The sequence below is a fragment of the Neolamprologus multifasciatus genome, chromosome 10, assembly GCF_963576455.1.
Source record: "Neolamprologus multifasciatus chromosome 10, fNeoMul1.2, whole genome shotgun sequence".
NCBI classification, from domain to species: domain Eukaryota; kingdom Metazoa; phylum Chordata; class Actinopteri; order Cichliformes; family Cichlidae; genus Neolamprologus; species Neolamprologus multifasciatus.
The window spans coordinates 24,969,737-24,987,669 of record NC_140448.1 but is presented as its reverse complement, the minus strand read 5'-3'; the positions used below and the strand labels follow the sequence as shown (position 1 = coordinate 24,987,669).

General features: G+C 41.4%; 2 protein-coding genes across 2 annotated transcripts; both read left to right on the top strand.

Annotated features, from left to right (window-relative positions):
- Nucleotides 1–767: 767 nt before the first annotated feature.
- Nucleotides 768–10,073, top strand: pom121 (POM121 transmembrane nucleoporin). The gene is made up of 13 exons (XM_085175284.1): nt 768–1,391; nt 2,060–2,266; nt 2,412–2,561; nt 3,290–3,370; nt 3,483–3,654; nt 3,745–3,833; nt 3,914–3,993; nt 4,666–4,784; nt 4,873–4,972; nt 5,343–5,621; nt 5,713–7,203; nt 7,741–7,839; nt 8,335–10,073. Exons 1-13 carry the CDS (start codon nt 805–807, stop codon nt 8,433–8,435), a joined length of 3,555 nt encoding a protein of 1,184 aa, XP_085031410.1. The 5' UTR covers nt 768–804; the 3' UTR covers nt 8,436–10,073.
- A 1,350-nt stretch (nt 10,074–11,423) lies between these two features.
- Nucleotides 11,424–17,859, top strand: tbl2 (transducin beta like 2). The gene is made up of 7 exons (XM_085175286.1): nt 11,424–11,629; nt 13,673–13,794; nt 14,038–14,222; nt 14,515–14,666; nt 15,075–15,201; nt 15,543–15,695; nt 15,834–17,859. The coding sequence occupies exons 1-7, from the start codon at nt 11,503–11,505 to the stop codon at nt 16,291–16,293; spliced, it is 1,326 nt and encodes a 441-aa protein (XP_085031412.1). The 5' UTR covers nt 11,424–11,502; the 3' UTR covers nt 16,294–17,859.
- Nucleotides 17,860–17,933: the final 74 nt, after the last annotated feature.

The following is a 17,933-nucleotide window of genomic DNA, read 5'->3' as shown; positions in this document are numbered from 1 at the left end:
CCACTGACCTGCCTGTAGTTAGCCTGCAATCCACAGCCAAGCCACTCACTCTCTTTCTCTCTCCACATTGCACCATAAAATCTTGAGAAAATCCTGACACCCCTCCCACACTATCCGTTTTCGCTCGTGACCAGGTTCAAAGAGAACAGAGAAGACTCCACTCAGGGAAGTCTGCTCGACCAGACAGGGGGAGTCCCCTTGGTCCTCAAGGCCTGTGCCCCCAAGCTTTGTGGAATCTTTCATTAAACTGTTCATGGTGAATCTGAGCCCGCAGAGGGTCCCAGTGTGGAAGACGTCACAAGCGGCCCCCGGGATTACAGACCTGTGGCACTGACTTCCCACATCAGACCCTGGAAAGACTCATCCCTGACCATTCCCAAACTATTATCAGGATCCCCTTCACAAACTGCTATGCTATGTTTACTCCAGTTATCTTTGTCTTTAATGTTTATGGACAACCAGATGGAAATTAGCCCTTGGCTATAATCTGGTATGTTTTACATTCATGTAATTTTTTTACATTTATGTTCATTAACATGCACTGTTCTAAATAAATTAAATTAAATTAAATTAAAATTAAATTGAATTGATGATCTGAACATTTAAGGTGTTGACCAATATGCAAAAAATAAAAAATACATATTTTTCACAAGCGTTCACATTACATTTGTCCAAGGTTCAGCAAAAGGAAGATTAATTTTATGAGCAGTAACACTGGCGGCGTTTAACAGCCCCACCTCGGTAGATGGCGCTAATGCGCGTAAATACAAATATAAAATCAAGAAGTAATGTCGGAAGAACAGCATGATGGATGGAGAGTTGGTCCTCCGGCGGCGCGTTGCCGCCATGTCTCCTAGAGAAAAACATTTATTGCTTCTCTCTGCTCTAGGCCTAGTTACTCTCGCTTTTTATTATATTCCCACTTTTCTTTATGTGACCTTAATTCTTGCAGTTTGTTGTATTGTCTGTTATTATCATAGCGGAGAACCGCTTCTCGCCAGGTTAGGCCCGAATCCTCGGGGTGGGCTAAACGTTCCGGCCGTACTGCGGCGCTGGCTGTGGAGCTGGGAGGCGACCGGCGTCTCGGTACCCGCACGGGGGAGAGCGAAGAGCAGCGGCAGCAACAGAGCCGAGCTCCGGGAATCAGAGGGACACTTAAGTCAAAGACTCGCTGAAAGCGGAGTTTATCGAAAGGAATCCTTATCAAGCGAGTCTTTTCTTTTTAGCCCCCGGGATTTTCTCATGGGGAGTTACATCGGGAAACCGGAGAGCCCAACCGCCGACTCGGGGAGGCGGAGAGCCGTGAGAAATCCCCGAGAGCAGCTCCGGGAAAAGCTGGCCAGACCCAACCACGCCGTCTATACTCCAAACAGAAGGCTTTCATTTGCTGGGTATGTTCAGGCTAAAATCAAATCAATCACATCACGGTTTTACCGGCGTAATACAGCCCGGTCTTTTTGAATGGAGGCGGTTAAGTTGTTGAGATTCAAAAGGTTAAAGGTGCAGCTTGGCGGTTTTTAATGACTAACCTTCGAGTCGTCAGAGCGATCTCTGTAGCTCCACACAGCTATCCAAATGTGCTACACGTTACTGCAACCCTATGCGTATATATCTGTACAGGTTATGTCATGTGCAAGAGTTTCTCATTACAGTAATTTACTACTAATATAGTACCCGCATTTCCAATCTGTGAACAGTTATGACAGAAAACTTGAATTGTTGGCCATATAAATTACTTTAGAGCTGAAAAGCATATTTAGCAGGTTTGCTGTATTGGCAATGTAGTAATGTATTTAGAAAGCATTAGACTTTTACCTGATAGTGGGATTTATTTCCGCTATCGCCCCAACCATTATAGAGACTGACAAATGGTATCTGACATGAAATATCAGAGACAGGAACAAAAGTTCACGTTTTCTGTAATATTAGTGAGTATTATATGTTTGGGTTTTCCCAGAAAAATCTATTATGGCCATTTGTGGGATTACAAAAACACAGACGAAAAGCAGACTTTCAGACCCTTCATTTTGCCTTGGCCTCTAATTGTTCTGTCCTGCAGGGAGACACCGGGAGCAGCAAGCAGGTTCACCATCACACCCCAGCGCCACTACCCCCTGCAGCAGCCGGGTGTCTCGTCAGTGGGAATACTTCCTCCTGTCAAATGGGATGGTTTCAGAAAGAAAAACATCCTCAGCCCTCGCAATTCCCCGGCTGCCCTCAGTCCTGTCACAGTGAAGATCGCCAGGCCTGACTACAGCTCCCCCAGGTCTCTGCGCAATCTATGCATTACAGTGTTTCAGTCTAGATCATCAGCTTGAGTCAGATCTCTTTAAACTCTAACATTAATGTCAAAACCCTTTTGATAAAACGTATGTAATGGCTGTTTACCTTTCTTTCTTTTTTTTTCTCAGCATGGACCATTTGAGTTATGCCGTTCTCCCCAGAGCGCCTGCCGATCCGTGCTCCAGAGAGAGTGTCCTCAAGGTGCTGAAGGAAAGCCGCAAGAGAGAAGTGGACGACGAGGACAGGAGCTTTACAACTGAGCAGAAAAGCAAAAGAAGGTATGAGGCAGCACATGAATGCTGACAAGCTTTATATATTTTATATAGCTTGGCGACACTTTTTTTTGTCTGATAGCTGTAAGGTTATTATAGTAAACTAAAAGTAGGTATAAAAACATTTAAACTGAAATAACTGTAAAAAAAATAGACTGGAAAAAAAGAACTTACTGTACTCACACAGCGAACCTAAGACATAAAAAGTCTGTAGGTAATGCATAGTGTGGTTATTAGCAAGGCTACAGAAAAACAGCCTGTTGATGCTTTTAGTTGTCTTGCTCCCTTAGCTTTACGGACAGCTGCAAACAGAATGGATGAATAGCTTTTTCCTATTAACACCATTTCCCAGTCCATTTGTGGTGCACTTGGAAAGCTCACTCTTCTAATGTAATGTTTCAACAAAATATACACTCCCACATGGGGCCAGGCATTCTTATGAATGCATATAACATCTGCATTATAATGCTGTATTCATTGCTTCCCTTTTTTCCCCAATAATTTGAATAGATACAGATCACACATACAAATGTGGCCTTAAAGTCTTCTATAAATACATTACCGAAGCTCAAATGCAGTTTTGAGTTACTGAAGGATGCCAAAAAAATTGGAAATATCACTAAAACCTAACACAGCACATTTTACATAGGTTTTCTCTATTGTTATATTTCAAAATAATAAATGGTTGTTGGTTTTTTCCATTTTATTTTTTAATAAATTTTTTACTTCCTAAGACGTAATGACAGCGGTGGAAGTGCACACTCTGCTTTTGAACCCCTTTTGCCCAATGGCACGCCATCACAGCTGGTTCCTAAGTAAGTTAAACTTTTCATGCAGTTAGATCATGTCTTATGAAAGCCTGTGGTGCAGGGTGAAGTATAGTGTGGTGCTACCTGTGCATTAAGAGAAATACTTTCCTTTTCCCAGGCCAGGAAGTCTGAAAAGAGGGATGACCTCAGTGACTGAGGAGTCCATTATGAAGAGGTCTCGGACATCCTCAATCAGCTCTGGCAGTGGAGCTCATGCTCCAAGAGGAACCCCGGGTACCAGGAGAAATGCCATCCAGAGTTCCTACAGCTCTTCATTGGGTCTCAACCAGGTAACTCTTCTCTGCTGCATTAAAGGACGCACAGGATTCTAGAGGAAACAGTGGAGCTATGACACTCTAAATCTTGTTTTCCCTTCACAGTGGAAGAAGCCGTCAGCACCCAGCTCCCCTCTGTCCAGCCCTGGATCATCTCGCTGTCAGACTCCAGAGGGCATCTCAAAAAGACCCAGGTGTGTCTCTGCTAGGTTTCTGATCAGTTGTTGACATTTAATCCAGTATTGTGGATTGTAACCTTAAGTTTCATTTCCAGAGAGGACGACACGCAGTCTCCCAGCTCAGCATCCTCTGCAAAGTCAGATCACACGTCTATGGACAACACACTCGTCTCTTGTGAGTGTCATACCTTGAGTGGCTGTGTTGTGTAGGGGTTCATCTGTCCTAGAAATGCAGCTCTGTGCAGCAGATTATTTAGATTTATGCAACACTGACTGAAAAGTTCTACTACTAATTAAAAATCCATAGAGCTAATTTGCTGGGAAGTGATCATAGGTAATGCTAGTTAGACTTTATTTCCCCAAGTCATTTCTTATCCCAGAAACTCATTCACTTGTACCCTAAAGACCCATTTTCAGGCATGGGGTTTATCTTAGTAGCCCTCTACTTTTAAGTTAACTCTTAAGACTGTTGAAGAATATTATCAGAGTTTTCAAATGGGTCTCAAACCCATGCGTTTGAGCATTATCATTTCAATTGTGCTTAATTCAGATTGCTTCTTTACTTTTAGAGAAATTGATTAGCCAGTTTGACCCCTCATTACTCAGTTTAAGAAAATGGTTTCCAGAAACATCCCAAGAAAGTTTTTTTTTTTTTTTCTCTCTCTTGTGGCAAATGTTCATTCATTCAGTGGATCTGAAGGAATGAACAACAAGTTGGGATTTGTGCAGTGTTCAGTCTGTGTGCCCCAAAAATTTAACATGAATGCAGTTGACTTAAAAGAAAAAAAAACCTTCAGAGACATTAAATTGCTTTCTATTTATTGTGCCTTATATGATGATGTTCCAGTCAAACTGGCTCCATTGCCCAAGGTCCAACTCAATACCTCGTCAGACTCTGGTGGTAGTGGGAAAAGAAAAAGGAAGATTCAACTGGTGTCCAGCAACCGGGATGATCACATTTCTCTGGTAAGGATTACTGCAGTCTCATTAGAAACCTCTGTTCTCGTGCTTAGCCATTACAGTGCTTTTAGTCTCTCCTTATGCTTCCTTGCAGCCCCCACCTCCTGAACTGGGTTATACAGTTACTGTTAAAGATCTAGATGAGGAGAAAAAGGCTGGTATAAGTAAGATACAGAAGGTCCTGGAGACACCTGGTAAGTTGCATTCAGTTCAATCTGTTTATAGATATTTATAGATTAATCTATTTATAGAATAGAAAAGAATAAACCTTTATTATCCCACGGATGAGAAATTTTGTTGTTACACAGCTCTTATAGTGAGGGGAATATAAAATATAAAACAAAGACACAAAGTGGTCCTATATACATAAGCAACTGAAGTCTGTATATACAGCTAACAATGTACAGAAATGTGTATAGAAAAATCGCATGGAGATATGTATAAAATATATCTATATCACTGTAGAGCCATTGTGAAAGAAGTCAATCTACATAAATGTGTTTCAACCAAAATGGAGGGAAAACATGAGCCCTAGCATGTCTGTGACCCTCTTCTTTCTTTTAGATCCAGAGCCTGAGAAGACTGTCTCCCCCTCAGCCACCACTTCCACCCTGCCTGCCCCCTCTGCTGGCTCTACTGCTACTGCTACGACTTCCACCACAACCTTGAGCAGCCTTCTGGCAGCTCCCTTGCCCACATCTAGCTCTGCCACCCCAGTCATTAACCTGGATCCCAATCCAGTGAGCAGTGCCGGTACAGTGCCTGCAGCCCCCAACCCACTGCTGGAGGCTTTGAAGAAAGCTAGCGCTCCTTCTCCCACATCCGCTACCAGTGCAAGTTCAGGTACAACTGCTCTTCACTTGATTTAATTTTGACTACCTTTAATTTCTTTGTTCTGTACACTCATGTTTTTTTCCTCCCAATGTGCCCTTAGTGTCTGTATCAACCACACCTGCACAACCCAGTGTTTCAATCCTGAAGGCATCAACAACAGTGGCTTCCCCACAAATCCCTGCAGTCTCCCAGTCCTCCTCTGCGGGTGTGCAGCAGTCCTCAGCCTTTGCTCAGGTCCTGCTGGGTCAGGTCTCCCAGGCTGCCAGCAGCACCCCACCTATGGTAAGCCTATTTGGGGTGGCTAGCCAGGTCGGCGCCTCCTCTGCTTCCTCAACATCTAACTCAACTGCTGTTACTGCAGCCCCAGCCAGCAGCTCTGCATCAGTCAGTAACACCAACCCACTAATGGCTTCAGGCTTTAAGCCCATCTTTGCTGTAACCGCCGCCACCACCACCACCTCAGCTACATCCGCTTCAGAAAGCAAACCACCTGTCCAGAATTTCAAACCCATCTTTGGAGATGCCAATGCAGCTACTGGCTTTGGACAGCCTCCATCCCTTGCAAGTGCAAAGGCAGCCTCTACAATTTCAAGCACAAGCAGTACAGCCTCAGTATTTGGTGGATCAACAAGCAGCAACACAGCTGGCCCATCTCTGTTTTCTGGATTAACCACCACAACCACCACAGCTGGCACATCCACAGGCTCCCTTCCCACTTCACAGCCTGCTCCACAGCCAGCTATGAAATCCCTCTTTGGAAACTGGAACACAACATCTACAACAAGTACCACCAACTCAGCTTTGAATCAGGCTCAGAATGCTGTCGGAACCATTCAGTTTGGAACTGCTACCACTACTACAGCAGCAGCCACGGCCCCAGCTCCAGGACCTGCTACTGCTTCAACCACAACCTCCAGCCAGGGTACCTTTGCATTTGGTGCCACACAGCCAGATGCTCAGGCTGCCAGCCAGAAAGTATTTACATTTGGCCAGGCAGCACCCAATCAGAACACAACCACTGCTTCATTTGGAGGCTTTGCCATGGGCAACACAGTTTCCACTGCTGCTCCTGCTACCACACAGTCAACCTGCAACTTTGGAAAGTCATCTTTTGAAGCCCCAGCAGCTCAGACAACTTTTGGCTCCACAGCAGCAGCGCCAAAGCCATTCACTTTTGGAGGCAGCGGAGCATCATCCACACCTGCTTCTAACCCTAACCCAGCTCCTTTCAACTTTGGGGCAACTCCTACCACCACAGCAGCCACTTTTGGGACCCCAGCTAAACCAGCATTTGGAGCCAGCACTGCTGGTTTTGCTTTCGGTGGCACTGCCGCTCCCTCAGCTGCACCCTCAGCTCCACCAAGTTTCGGTGCAGCAACCCAGGCTCAGAGCTCCTCCACACCCACCTTCGGATTTGGCAGTGCAGCTCCTCAGCCGGCTCCCTCTGGACCAGCTCAGCCAGCATCCGGCGGATTTAACTTTGGCTCTGGAATGCCGTGCCCTCAGTTTGGAACACCAGTTTCCAATAATCCTGCACCACAGATGGGAAGCTTCAACTTTGGGGCTGCTGCTACAGACAAACCAGCTTTTGGTAAGGAATTAAGACTGTTGTTGTTTTGCTTATGTCTTAAGCCCACCTGTAGATCGGTTCAAGCAATGAATGTAATGTTGGCTAGCTATTTCTTTTGGCTGTTCCCTTTCTTGAAAGGGTTTTTATCACACCAGACATTTGATTTGGCACAGATTTTACTCCGGGTGACCTTTTTGTGTCTCCTCCTGGTCTCAAGCCAGGGATCTTTCTCGTGTTAGGCAAAGATGTTAACCACTACACTAATTTTCTCTGTTGCGAATATCTTAAAATAATTTTAGTTTTGATTACCAGTAAATGAATTAGTTGAAATGATTGGTATGTGAAACATAACCAGTAGTTGAATTAATGGGTCTCAGTGGTGGGGAGGGTGGGCTGCATTTTTGTTTGTTTACATCGCTGTATGGTTGCACTTATGTGTGATTGCTGGTTTCCTACTGTGCCACACTGACAGAAAGATCTCTGTGGTTAGGTTACTATGTTGGTCTATCAGAATTTTAGGTGTTGGGTGTTTGAAGTTGCATGCTGTTTTCCCTGCAGGAACGTCAACACCATCTTTTGGCCAGAGTGCTGCTGGAGGTCCAATTCCCTTTGGAAGTCCTGGAACTCCACTCCAAGGCTTCAATGCTGTTCAGTTTGGTGAGGCATCAGTAGGGATGTGTGGCTAGATGTTTAAAATGTTGTTGCTCTCAAGGAGCTGTAACCCAGTGATTTAAACAAATTAGTCTTCTGATTTTATTTAGTGAGAGAGCAGCACCATTACAAAGTTTTATTAATAAATTTGTTAAATTACTCTATACCTCTTCTGTTGGTAATAGGATGCTATACTGTAGCATTGTGCATTGCAATGTAGTGGGATTTAGCCTGTTTATCTACTGCTGTGAGACCAAAGTGGAAACACATGGGTTCTGTTATTAAAGGTGGGCTTGAGGCAAGCTTATGGGAATTTTATTGGAGCCAAATACTTAAAAGCATGTTGCCTCACTATAAGAATTCCTTGTCAGACCTGATATTGATCCTAATTTAGATGAAATTAAGAGGAAGTTTTGAAATTTGAAAATTTGATGCCACTGTTAAGAACTGGATACTTTGTAGCAGAAATTGTTACATATCCATATTTTTTATTTTGTTTAGGATCTCCAGCAACTCCTTCCTTCTCAATCGGAGCGGGATCGAAAACACCCGGAGCACGGCAGAGGCTGCAGGCGAGGCGACAACACAACAGGAAGAAGTAGCCTGCCACGTCGTTCCAACAACGCATTCGGAGGACTCCAGCTGTTGCTGCTATGGCTAACCTGGCTAACATTGCTCTGTTCTAAGCCCAACATCCCACCCCATCAGGCTACCACCATGCCCTCTGCTTCCTCCCTCTCCTCCTCCAGTGGGTTGTGCTGGCCCGAAGTTTGCAGACGAGTTAGAAAGAGCACATTAGCCTACTGAGTCCATGACCCAGTGAGGGAATGCAGCAGTAAGGAGAGAGAAACCACAATGATGTACTATACTTGAAGAAAGAGAAAAGACTATTTGATAGATGCTGAACATAAGCATATCCAAAGTTCTTTTTCCTTTTACCGTACACGGACACTCCCATTGGTTCGTCTTAAGGAGAAAGTTGAGTCGAGCTAAAGGTGGAGCTGCGGCTCAGACATTTATTTTTTTACGTGAAACGCTCGCTGGTTTGTATGTTACCTGAATATTTGAGTACATTCTCTGACTGAGTCTGAATGGGATGAAATGCACAGTCAATTCAGATAAGGTACACAACACTGCAGTGTAAATGTAAAGTTTGCATTTAAATTATTTTTTTAATTGGCTCTCTGACCCTGTAAATGAATAATGTGTTTCTGCACTTAAAAGGGTGACTTAGTAAATGTCTTAACGTAGTTTGTGCAGACCCTTGTGTTCTTGTTTCGTACTCTTTGTCATTGCAAGCATTCCCAGAGTCCTCCTGTGGATGGCCTTTTTTTGATAGTGATTGCCAACTGATTGAATTAGCAGGTCAGTATGTGAGTAGGATGAGTACTCGACTAGCGCTGACAAACCAAAGCCAACTCTTCAGCTTGTTCCCTGTGAAAAGAATCTTGAGATGAGAGTGTGCTTGTGTGTGTGTTTGTTGTGCCAGACTACCTCTCTTTGCGCCCAGGCACTGAATCCTTGTTAATTCACTGAAACGTAACAAATCTGCTAGAATCAGTTACATTTTACCTTCAGCCTACCTGCTGTTAATGCACATGTAACTGTGATAAATGGTGAGTTTTTAAATATCTGCACAGCAACACATTATCCCCACTTCAGAAATGTCACTGCTACCTTATGTCAGATTTACTAAAAAATTACAGTCTGTTCTATTGGATCTCTCACAGCGATACAGGGATTTTTGTTTTTGTTTTTATTATTATTATTTTTGTTTTTGAGCGTGCAGCAAACATGGACAGTAAAGCAGTTGATGTCGGCTGTTTTATTCAAATGATCTCTGTTCTCAGTAATAATCACCTCTTATTGTGAAAAGTGAGCCGTTACCAGTTGGGATTTTTTTTTCTTTTCTTTTCTTTTCTTTTGGGGGGGGGGGGGGGGGGGTCTGTCTTTGTTTCTTCTTTTTTTTTTTTTTTTTGGATGGTCAAATTTGAATAAATAAAAATGTGAGTTGTGGATGTTCCACATTAAACCTTTAAAGATCGCCAAATTTTCTTCTCAAGACGTGGAGGCTATACTTCATACTGTATATTAGCAGTATGCTGTTTTTGTAGTGGATATACAAGTATTGCTTAGTAATGTTGCAGGAAGTTAAAGAGGACCTGTTATGATTGTTCTTATTTTCTGTCATGTATATACTGTTACAATAGTCCTCATATTAAACTTGGCCAGAGTTTCAAGTAATTTGTTCACTCTATGAACAAGTAAACCCCGTCAGGCGTCAAACTTCTCCAAATGCACAGTTTCTGATAGTAGTTTTTTTTTTTTCTTCTACTTTTAGTTGTATGATGTTCACAGCAGAGCAAGAAGGGAAAGTGATTCTTTATGGAGTCTGGATTTTTTCTCCAAGCTTCTGTGGGTTTCTCTTCTAAATTCTGGTTTCTCCCCTGCCAAAAACATGAAACACATTGGAAAAATGCTTTGTTAATGACACGCTGCTTACAGAACAAGAATGTCAAGAATTGATATCCAACATACTCCGAGAGATCTAAGTAGTGTTTTACTGGGCACTGTATAAATAATTTTAAGTGATTTAATTTCAAGAAAGCTGGAGTTGAAATCGGATTCAATATAACGTCAGACTAGATACAAGTCCAAACTTTGTATTTTATTTCTTTTCAGAAAATAATCACAATGCATTTTAAAGCATATTTGGAAGTATTACCACTTGCCACGGAACAGTAAATGGCTACTTTTCTGAAGAATACATGCTTTTACTTTAAATTTTCAGGTATACTTGATGCAAATATCTAAATCACATTTATTTAGGCTTGTAGACATGGTCAAAATGAAGTTCAACTGAGCATGGGGATGGGTAATTTAAGAAACTTTGAAAGGTGAAAATGCCTGACAACTTTGAACTGATCCGAAAACTCATTTAATTACTTGTTACAAACACAGGAATGCAGAGGAGCATCTCTGAATGCACAGCATGTTAAACCTTGAAGTAGGTGGGCTAAAGCAGCAGACAACCCACAATCAGTGCCACTCCTGTCAGCTCAGAAAAGGACACAGAGGATACACTTCACACGGGATCGCAGAAAATGGACAGTAAAAACTGTGAAAAAGTTTGCCTGAAAAAGTCTGGTGAGCCCTGATTTTCTGCAGCAACATTCAGATGGTAGGATATAAATTTGGTGTAAACATCGTGGAAGCATGGCTCCAACTTTTCTCCTGAAAAGTTTTCAAACATTCCACACACGCCAGTCCGCTAGGTGGCATTAGAGACGGTTTGATACCCGGATTGTGCTGCATTCATGACTGCACCCAAACAGGAAATGTGAAAAATTATGGCAGTTACGCTAGGTAACGCCGTTTTAACTAAGAAAAAACCGAAAACGAATAATCTAGAGATTAAGTTGTCTTTTAACGACTTGTTAAAATCATGCAAGCCAAACTGAATGGAAACAGAATGTTTTATACATTTAAAATAAACTATATGGGAAATGTTTGGGGGCTGGGGGTTCTCGTATTTACTATTTGCAGTCGTAAACGTGAACGCAGCCTTAGATGAAGCGTACTATTAGTACGCATGCGCGGTGCCCCAGTCGTGCGGGGTTAGTTTAGGAGACGTTAGCGTTGCAAAATACGTGGCAGAAGGGTGTCGACATGGAGATAGCTGCTCTGGCCGCGTTAACTTTGTTACTGGGTGCACTAGTTATTCTCGTTGCGTTAGCGGTGGGCAGACGGAAAGAAGAAATAAGAGAGGAAACGGAGCAGGCAGCAGAGTTTGCCGGTAAGAGCCACTCAGGCTAACGTAACTCTAGCTAGCTGGAGAAGGGGAGACTGTGGAGAAGGCGGCAAGTCAGTCATACTGCATTCATTCATTCATTCATTCATTCATTCACTTACTCGGTAATTGATTCATTCAACAAAAGAGCTCCGTGCCAACGATATTAACACGAACTCAGAGCTAGAAGTACAAGCTACGGTAACTTTTGACTGGCTGTCACTGTCACATTAACAGACCAATGGGTGCACTGCTTTCTGTCGAGTCACTGCCTGTTTTTTTAACGCTTCATTGATGACAAATCGGTATCTGTAGCACGTGACAGTAGTTAACGGCAACACTAAGACTCTTATACATGGAAATGGTAAATGGCTTGTATTTGTATAGCGCTTTACTTAGTCCCTAAGGACCCCAAAGCGCTTTACAGCGTAAAGTAGAATAGCTCACTGTATAAAGATAGTACTTAAAAGTTATAAAACAGAGGAAGGTTAGCACATTCATCTGATGTTGAGTCTGTTTAACTATGTTTGAAGAAGAATTTACATTAAATGAAATTAAAATTTGGACTAGTAAAGACGACTATTATTTTTTCTCCAGGTAATAGGATTCAAAGTTTATAATTGACTAATAATACAGTAATAATCCTCGGCATAATTTTTATAACCTTGGAGTTAATCACTTTAATAGTAACTTATTATAGTTTTGTGTTGTCTAAATGGGTTTTGTTTTTTGTTTTTCTTTTGAGGTTAGTTTGAGTTATTTTGGATGTTTTAGTTTAGATTTTTATCCATCACATCCATCCATTTTCTTCCACTTATCCCAGACAGGTTGCCACTCTGTTGCTGTGTTAACTTAGAGACCGACAACTGTCCATACTCACATTTACACCTATGGCCAATTAAGAGTCACCAGTTAACCTAATGTGTATGTCTTTATACTCAAGGAGGAAGTTAAGTAATTCGTTTAAAAAAAAAAAAAAAATTTGGTTACTTTTTCATTTTCTTAGTTTCCAGTCGTATAGCTTATTTCCACAATTTTCTTGGCTTTTAATTTAATTTTAGTTCACTATAATAATCATGCTGAGAGTGTTTTTCCACATTCTGTTAACATTATTGCATGCAGTGAATAGAAACCTCCCAGAGCTAATTCCCTGATTTCCAGAGTTTTGGTGGGGGTGGATTGTCATGATACCAAGGATTGGAAAATTACACATCAATTATCTTTTAGCTGTTTGTTAATGCTTCATAACACCCACATCATGTTCAGAAATAGCATAACCAACAGTTTATTCTAAAATGAAATGTGTGGAAATAAAACTTTTTTTTTAATGTTCTTATCCTTTTCCTTATGACTGGGCTTTGACATACATGCTAATGTGCAGGCTTGTTGAAGAAGATCCATAAACAAGAACTATCCATCAATGATTTTTCCCCAGAGATAACTGATTCATAGCAGCTCACAAGAGTACATTGTTATTGTTAGACTGCTTATAAAAGTTAGATACACTTATATTGTTAGTAAAATTACAGAAGACCAACCACGCAAACCACGCAACTTAATTAAATAATGATAATAGAAAAACCTATAATAAAAATTAAAGAAATAAAATGGAAACCTAAAAAACAAAATAAATATATATTTTTTGTTTATATTTATGTTAGAAATTGTGCAAAATTACAAATTCTATATGATATGTTATATGCTATATAATGCTAAACATATAGCATTATAAATGGACTGGTTCTGTTTTGTAAGTGCTTTGTACTACAAGATTTATTAACATTAAGCACTTTTTTCCTATACCTAATTACTTACTACCTAATATTTATGCTCTATGAGCCCATCGGAGAGCAACTTGGGGTTCACTATCTTCCCCAAGGATACTTTGGCATGCAGACTGAGGCAGCCAGTGATCAAAGCAGCAAAGTTCCAATTAGTAGAACTGCTTATTCTCCTGATATCTAGCCATCTGAGTAATAGTTTGTATATATCCTTTTAAAATAGTCTTAGTGGGCATCAATGGTCATGTTTTTCCTGTGTGTCTTCCAGCTGAAGCCAGTGCTGTGAAGGGTTCCCAATCCAAGAAGCAGAAGCAGGAGAAGCAGCGTGGCCGCAAGGATAAACCTACACAACACACTTTCAGCCATCCGCTGCTGGCAGCCTCTCTGAAGGTAAACTGAAACAATCATCAAGCACACACATTGTAAAAGCCTCAAAGGACAAGGAAGAGTTTTCATAAGAGACTGGAGTTTGGTTTGTTTTAAGTCACTGTAGGTTATGCAAGTTGCTTTTGTTTTGGTCTGGATGCAGCTCAGCTCAGTGAGTTGTTCTGAAATAATTTAACAAGGTTTCACTTGCACCCTCTCCATAGCCATTTTTCAGCATGTGTGTATTTGTTTCCATGTGCCTTTTAGGGCCACAGTGGAAATGTAACGTGCCTCGATTTTAGCAGTAACGGGAAGTACCTGGCGTCCTGTGCTGACGACCGCACTGTTCGGATCTGGAGCACCAAGGACTTCCTGGACCGCGAGCACAAGTGTCTGAGAGCCAATGTGGAGCTGGATCACGCTACGCTGGTCCGGTTTAGCCCTGACTCCAGGTCTTTAACTACACTTACTGACATAAAGCATTTCTTCTCTTTCCTAAGGAAAGTGAATTGTACACAAGAGCTAGTGTAAGTTTAACATAAACCAGGTCAAAGAGGTTTAGAAAAGACTTGTGAAGTAACTTGTTTGATGATCTGAAACATGTAAGCATGTAAAATATGAAGAAAAGTAATCAGTAAGTGGACCGATATCTTTTCAAAGCACTGTACACAGCCAGAGTTATGGTGAGGTAATCTTCAGAAACAAGCGCCGCCTCCTTTACTGATTTTCTCCTTTTCTCTACAGGGCGTTTATCACCTGGTTGGCCAACGGAGACTGCATACGAATCTTCAAAATGACAAAGAAGGATGACGGCTCCATGAGCTTCAAAGCTGCTCCCGAGGATTTCCCACAGAAGCACAAGGCCACCATCCTCAACATTGGCATCGCAGAGACAGGTACAGAATGCCGAAATAACTTAAAAGTTTTTACTTATAGTATCGGCTAGTAACGCAGTTAACACAGCTGGGTTTGTTTTTATCACCAGCTGGGTTTTTGAAAGTGTGTGAAATCATTTGTGGTTTAGTATTTAACAATCAGTAAATTTATTTTAATGTTTCTTTTATTCATCTGCTCCATCTCTTTGATTATTTGTGCAGTCTTTGGGTTAGTCATCCTCTTGACAACCTAACTGTTTTAAAAAAAAAATCGACCCACCAACAAGCAACAAAAGTTGACTCTAGTTTCACATGAAAAGAAAGCTGTCAAAAAAGGGAAACATCTGTTAAAACCTTATTTATTGATTGATTGATTTTTCAGTATTTGTCACCAGTTTATGGGGCTGATATTGTGTTTCTCACCCACAGGCAAGTTTATCATGAGTGCTTCCACCGACACCTGTGTCAACATCTGGGACCTGAAAGGAGAGGTGCTGGCCTCTATCAACACGAACCAGATAACCAATTCTTATGCTGCCATCTCCCCGTGTGGCAGGTCAGTCCCACTCCTTATTTACTGCACAGCTTACACTTGAAAGCTTAGAAATGATATACATCTACTCTGTAAGTTTATTGTTTTACTGTTTCATGACATTAAAACAGAAAAAGTGTCTATAAGCGATGTTTTACAGTAAGAGCTGTAGGTTCTTCTGCTTTAAACTGTTGTTGAGAAAAGTAAAGGTCTGAAAAGTAATTTTCCCACATGTAAGATGATTTCTTCATATTGTTTTTTACTTTTAAATTCCATTCAGTAAAATAAAAATCGAAATAAAAATAAGTGTTTGAATTGCGTTTCACTCTTTGGGAGCTCTGATCCTGCTTCATCTATTTGCTCAGGTTTGTCGCGTCCTGCGGCTTCACTCCTGATGTGAAGGTGTGGGAGGTTTGCTTCGGCAAAGGAGGAGACTTCAGAGAGGTGGTGCGAGCCTTTGACCTGAAGGGCCACTCTGCTGGAGTCCACGCATTTGCCTTTTCCAACGACTCTCGCAGGTAATACGCTGCAATATTTGAGATGGAAAATAAATGGTTGTTTATAAGCTGAGACAACATAAAATGGCATATAAACGTTAAGCTGAGAGTAAAGAAGCCTGCTGTGTTAAGCAGTAATACTTTCTTTTCATTTTTCAGGATGGTGAGCGTCTCCAAAGACGGCACGTGGAAGCTATGGAACACGGACGTGGAGTACAAAAAGCAGCAGGATCCCTACCTCCTGAAAACCGTTCCCTGCAGCTCGTCTGAAGGCAGCCGGGTGGCCTTGTCTCCAGACGGCCGGGTGGTGGCCGTCAGCGATGGCTGCAACGTGGCCATGTACGATGCTGCCAGCGGAAAGCTGGAGGAGGAGATGCACGGTGTCCACAGCGTGGAGATTACGGACCTTAGGTTTGACATTAACGGACGCTTCTTGGTGTGCAGTGGCGACAAGGCTATCCGAGTGTTTCACAACGCTCCGGGCTACCGGGCTGCCATCAAAGACATGCAGGACATGCTGAAGAAGGCTCAGAACGAGGCCATGAAGCAGAGACTGCAGCAGCAGATCAAAGAGGCTCAGAGTGCCCTGGACGCTGTGCTCGCTGCCCCCTCCAACTAAACAGAAATAACAGGAAATCACACTCTGAATGTGACAGTGTCAGACTCTGCTAATCATTTGTTTGCATAGTCACCTCTGCCTCTTAATGATCTGGACTGTGAAGATGAGATTTGCATGCAGTTTAATAAAAGGTATCTTTTTATGGAAGTGCTTCGTTTGATTTGAGACATTTGGACTTCTGAGTTTGATGTGCTGTGATTGTGTTTGATTTGTCATAGTTTGTGAAATTGGTCTCATAGTTCTTCAGAGTCACTATGTGGAAAAAGGAACAGATTAACAGTCCCTTTAACATCTAATGGCCACTGTCGGTTTGGGTGCTTCATTTCCAAGTCCAGGTGTTGTCTGTGCTAACTCACTGTGAAACTTTGAACACAAACTAATGTTAATGTCCACCTTTGCTTTTCCTACTGTGGTAGGTGAAAATTTCTGCTGTGAAAAAAGTTAAAAGTGTAATATTTTCCCAGAGGGTGGCGTTGCAGTAAAATTCCTTTTCTGCTTATTACATCCAAAGTAAATCTTTGAAAATCTCCTCTTTGAAATCCTTAAAACTTTATCTAATGGCATTGCTATTGAGAGTTAAAAATTAGGCCTCAGTTGACACCTGTGCACTCTCACGTGGGTGTACAATTCAGTGCAAATACCATAAGAGGATTTGACTTCAGAGCAGAAGGTAAATTGTGAGGTGCCTTTTAAGTACAACTAACTGAAAGAAGTGTGAGCAAGATGTCCGGCATCTTGAAAACACAGGTGAAACCACCTCTTCGGATCTGTCAGAGTGATAAAAATAACCTTCAAAGTCACTGAAACTGGGGAAGAAAAACTAGCTTATTCCTCAGTCCATCCTAGCAGCCCACTGAAGGTGTATTTGATCCTCACAAACAGATTTTTTTTTTTTTTTTTCCAGAGTTGTAGCGGGGAAGTCTGGAGCGTCCTATAATCCCCAGAAAGTCAAAGCATATCAAAATAATCCTCAGGATTTGCAGAATTTGTAACTTGTTTTGAATAAAGGCATATATTTGATTACAGTGTGCTTCTGTATGAGGATTTGGGTATAAAATAAGGCCTTAAGTATCTTAATTCAATTGTGCAGTCTGGATTAATTTTTGTAGCTTTAATAGAAGACATCCTGAATCTCTGTGCCCTTTTTAGTATTTTTTTAAGACTGTCAGAATGAATATTTTGTAAAACAACACCAAAAAAAATAAATAATATTCCCTTAAACAACATTAATCAGTTATTTTCCAGTCTTTCAGACCAAGACATGGGCTTGTTATATTAATCAGAAAAACGGGGTGATCCAGTGTAATGTGTGGCTTGAGTAGTTTATATAAAAAATTATAAGTCGTTTATAGGGTGGAGAACAGATTCAGAATACTTTATTGATCCCAGAGGGAAATTGTTTTGTTACTCACACTGAAAATATAAATATCAAAGATTGAAAATATAAAGTGAAAATTTTATATTCAAACAAAGGCACACAAAGTGCAATGTTAAATTAAAATAAAATGTTCAAATTCTAGTGAAAATGTAATGGATGGACAAATAAAGGCAAATCAAATGAAAAAAGTGTCGCCATTTATTTTAACCATTTGGATGAAAAGAATCTTAAAACAAGGCTCATGGTAACAAAAACATGTTTT

What these genes read in the sequence shown, in the direction of transcription:
- pom121 (XM_085175284.1), top strand. Translation starts at nt 805, where the DNA reads ATGATGGATGGAGAGTTGGTCCTCCGGCGGCGCGTTGCCGCCATGTCT. An exon ending in AGAAGGCTTTCATTTGCTGG is followed by an intron (nt 1,392 to 2,059) that starts GTATGTTCAGGC and finishes TCTGTCCTGCAG; the next exon opens with GGAGACACCGGGAGCAGCAA. An exon ending in GGGATGATCACATTTCTCTG is followed by an intron (nt 4,785 to 4,872) that starts GTAAGGATTACT and finishes GCTTCCTTGCAG; the next exon opens with CCCCCACCTCCTGAACTGGG.
- tbl2 (XM_085175286.1), top strand. Translation starts at nt 11,503, where the DNA reads ATGGAGATAGCTGCTCTGGCCGCGTTAACTTTGTTACTGGGTGCACTA. An exon ending in GCAGGCAGCAGAGTTTGCCG is followed by an intron (nt 11,630 to 13,672) that starts GTAAGAGCCACT and finishes TGTGTCTTCCAG; the next exon opens with CTGAAGCCAGTGCTGTGAAG. An exon ending in CATTGGCATCGCAGAGACAG is followed by an intron (nt 14,667 to 15,074) that starts GTACAGAATGCC and finishes TCTCACCCACAG; the next exon opens with GCAAGTTTATCATGAGTGCT.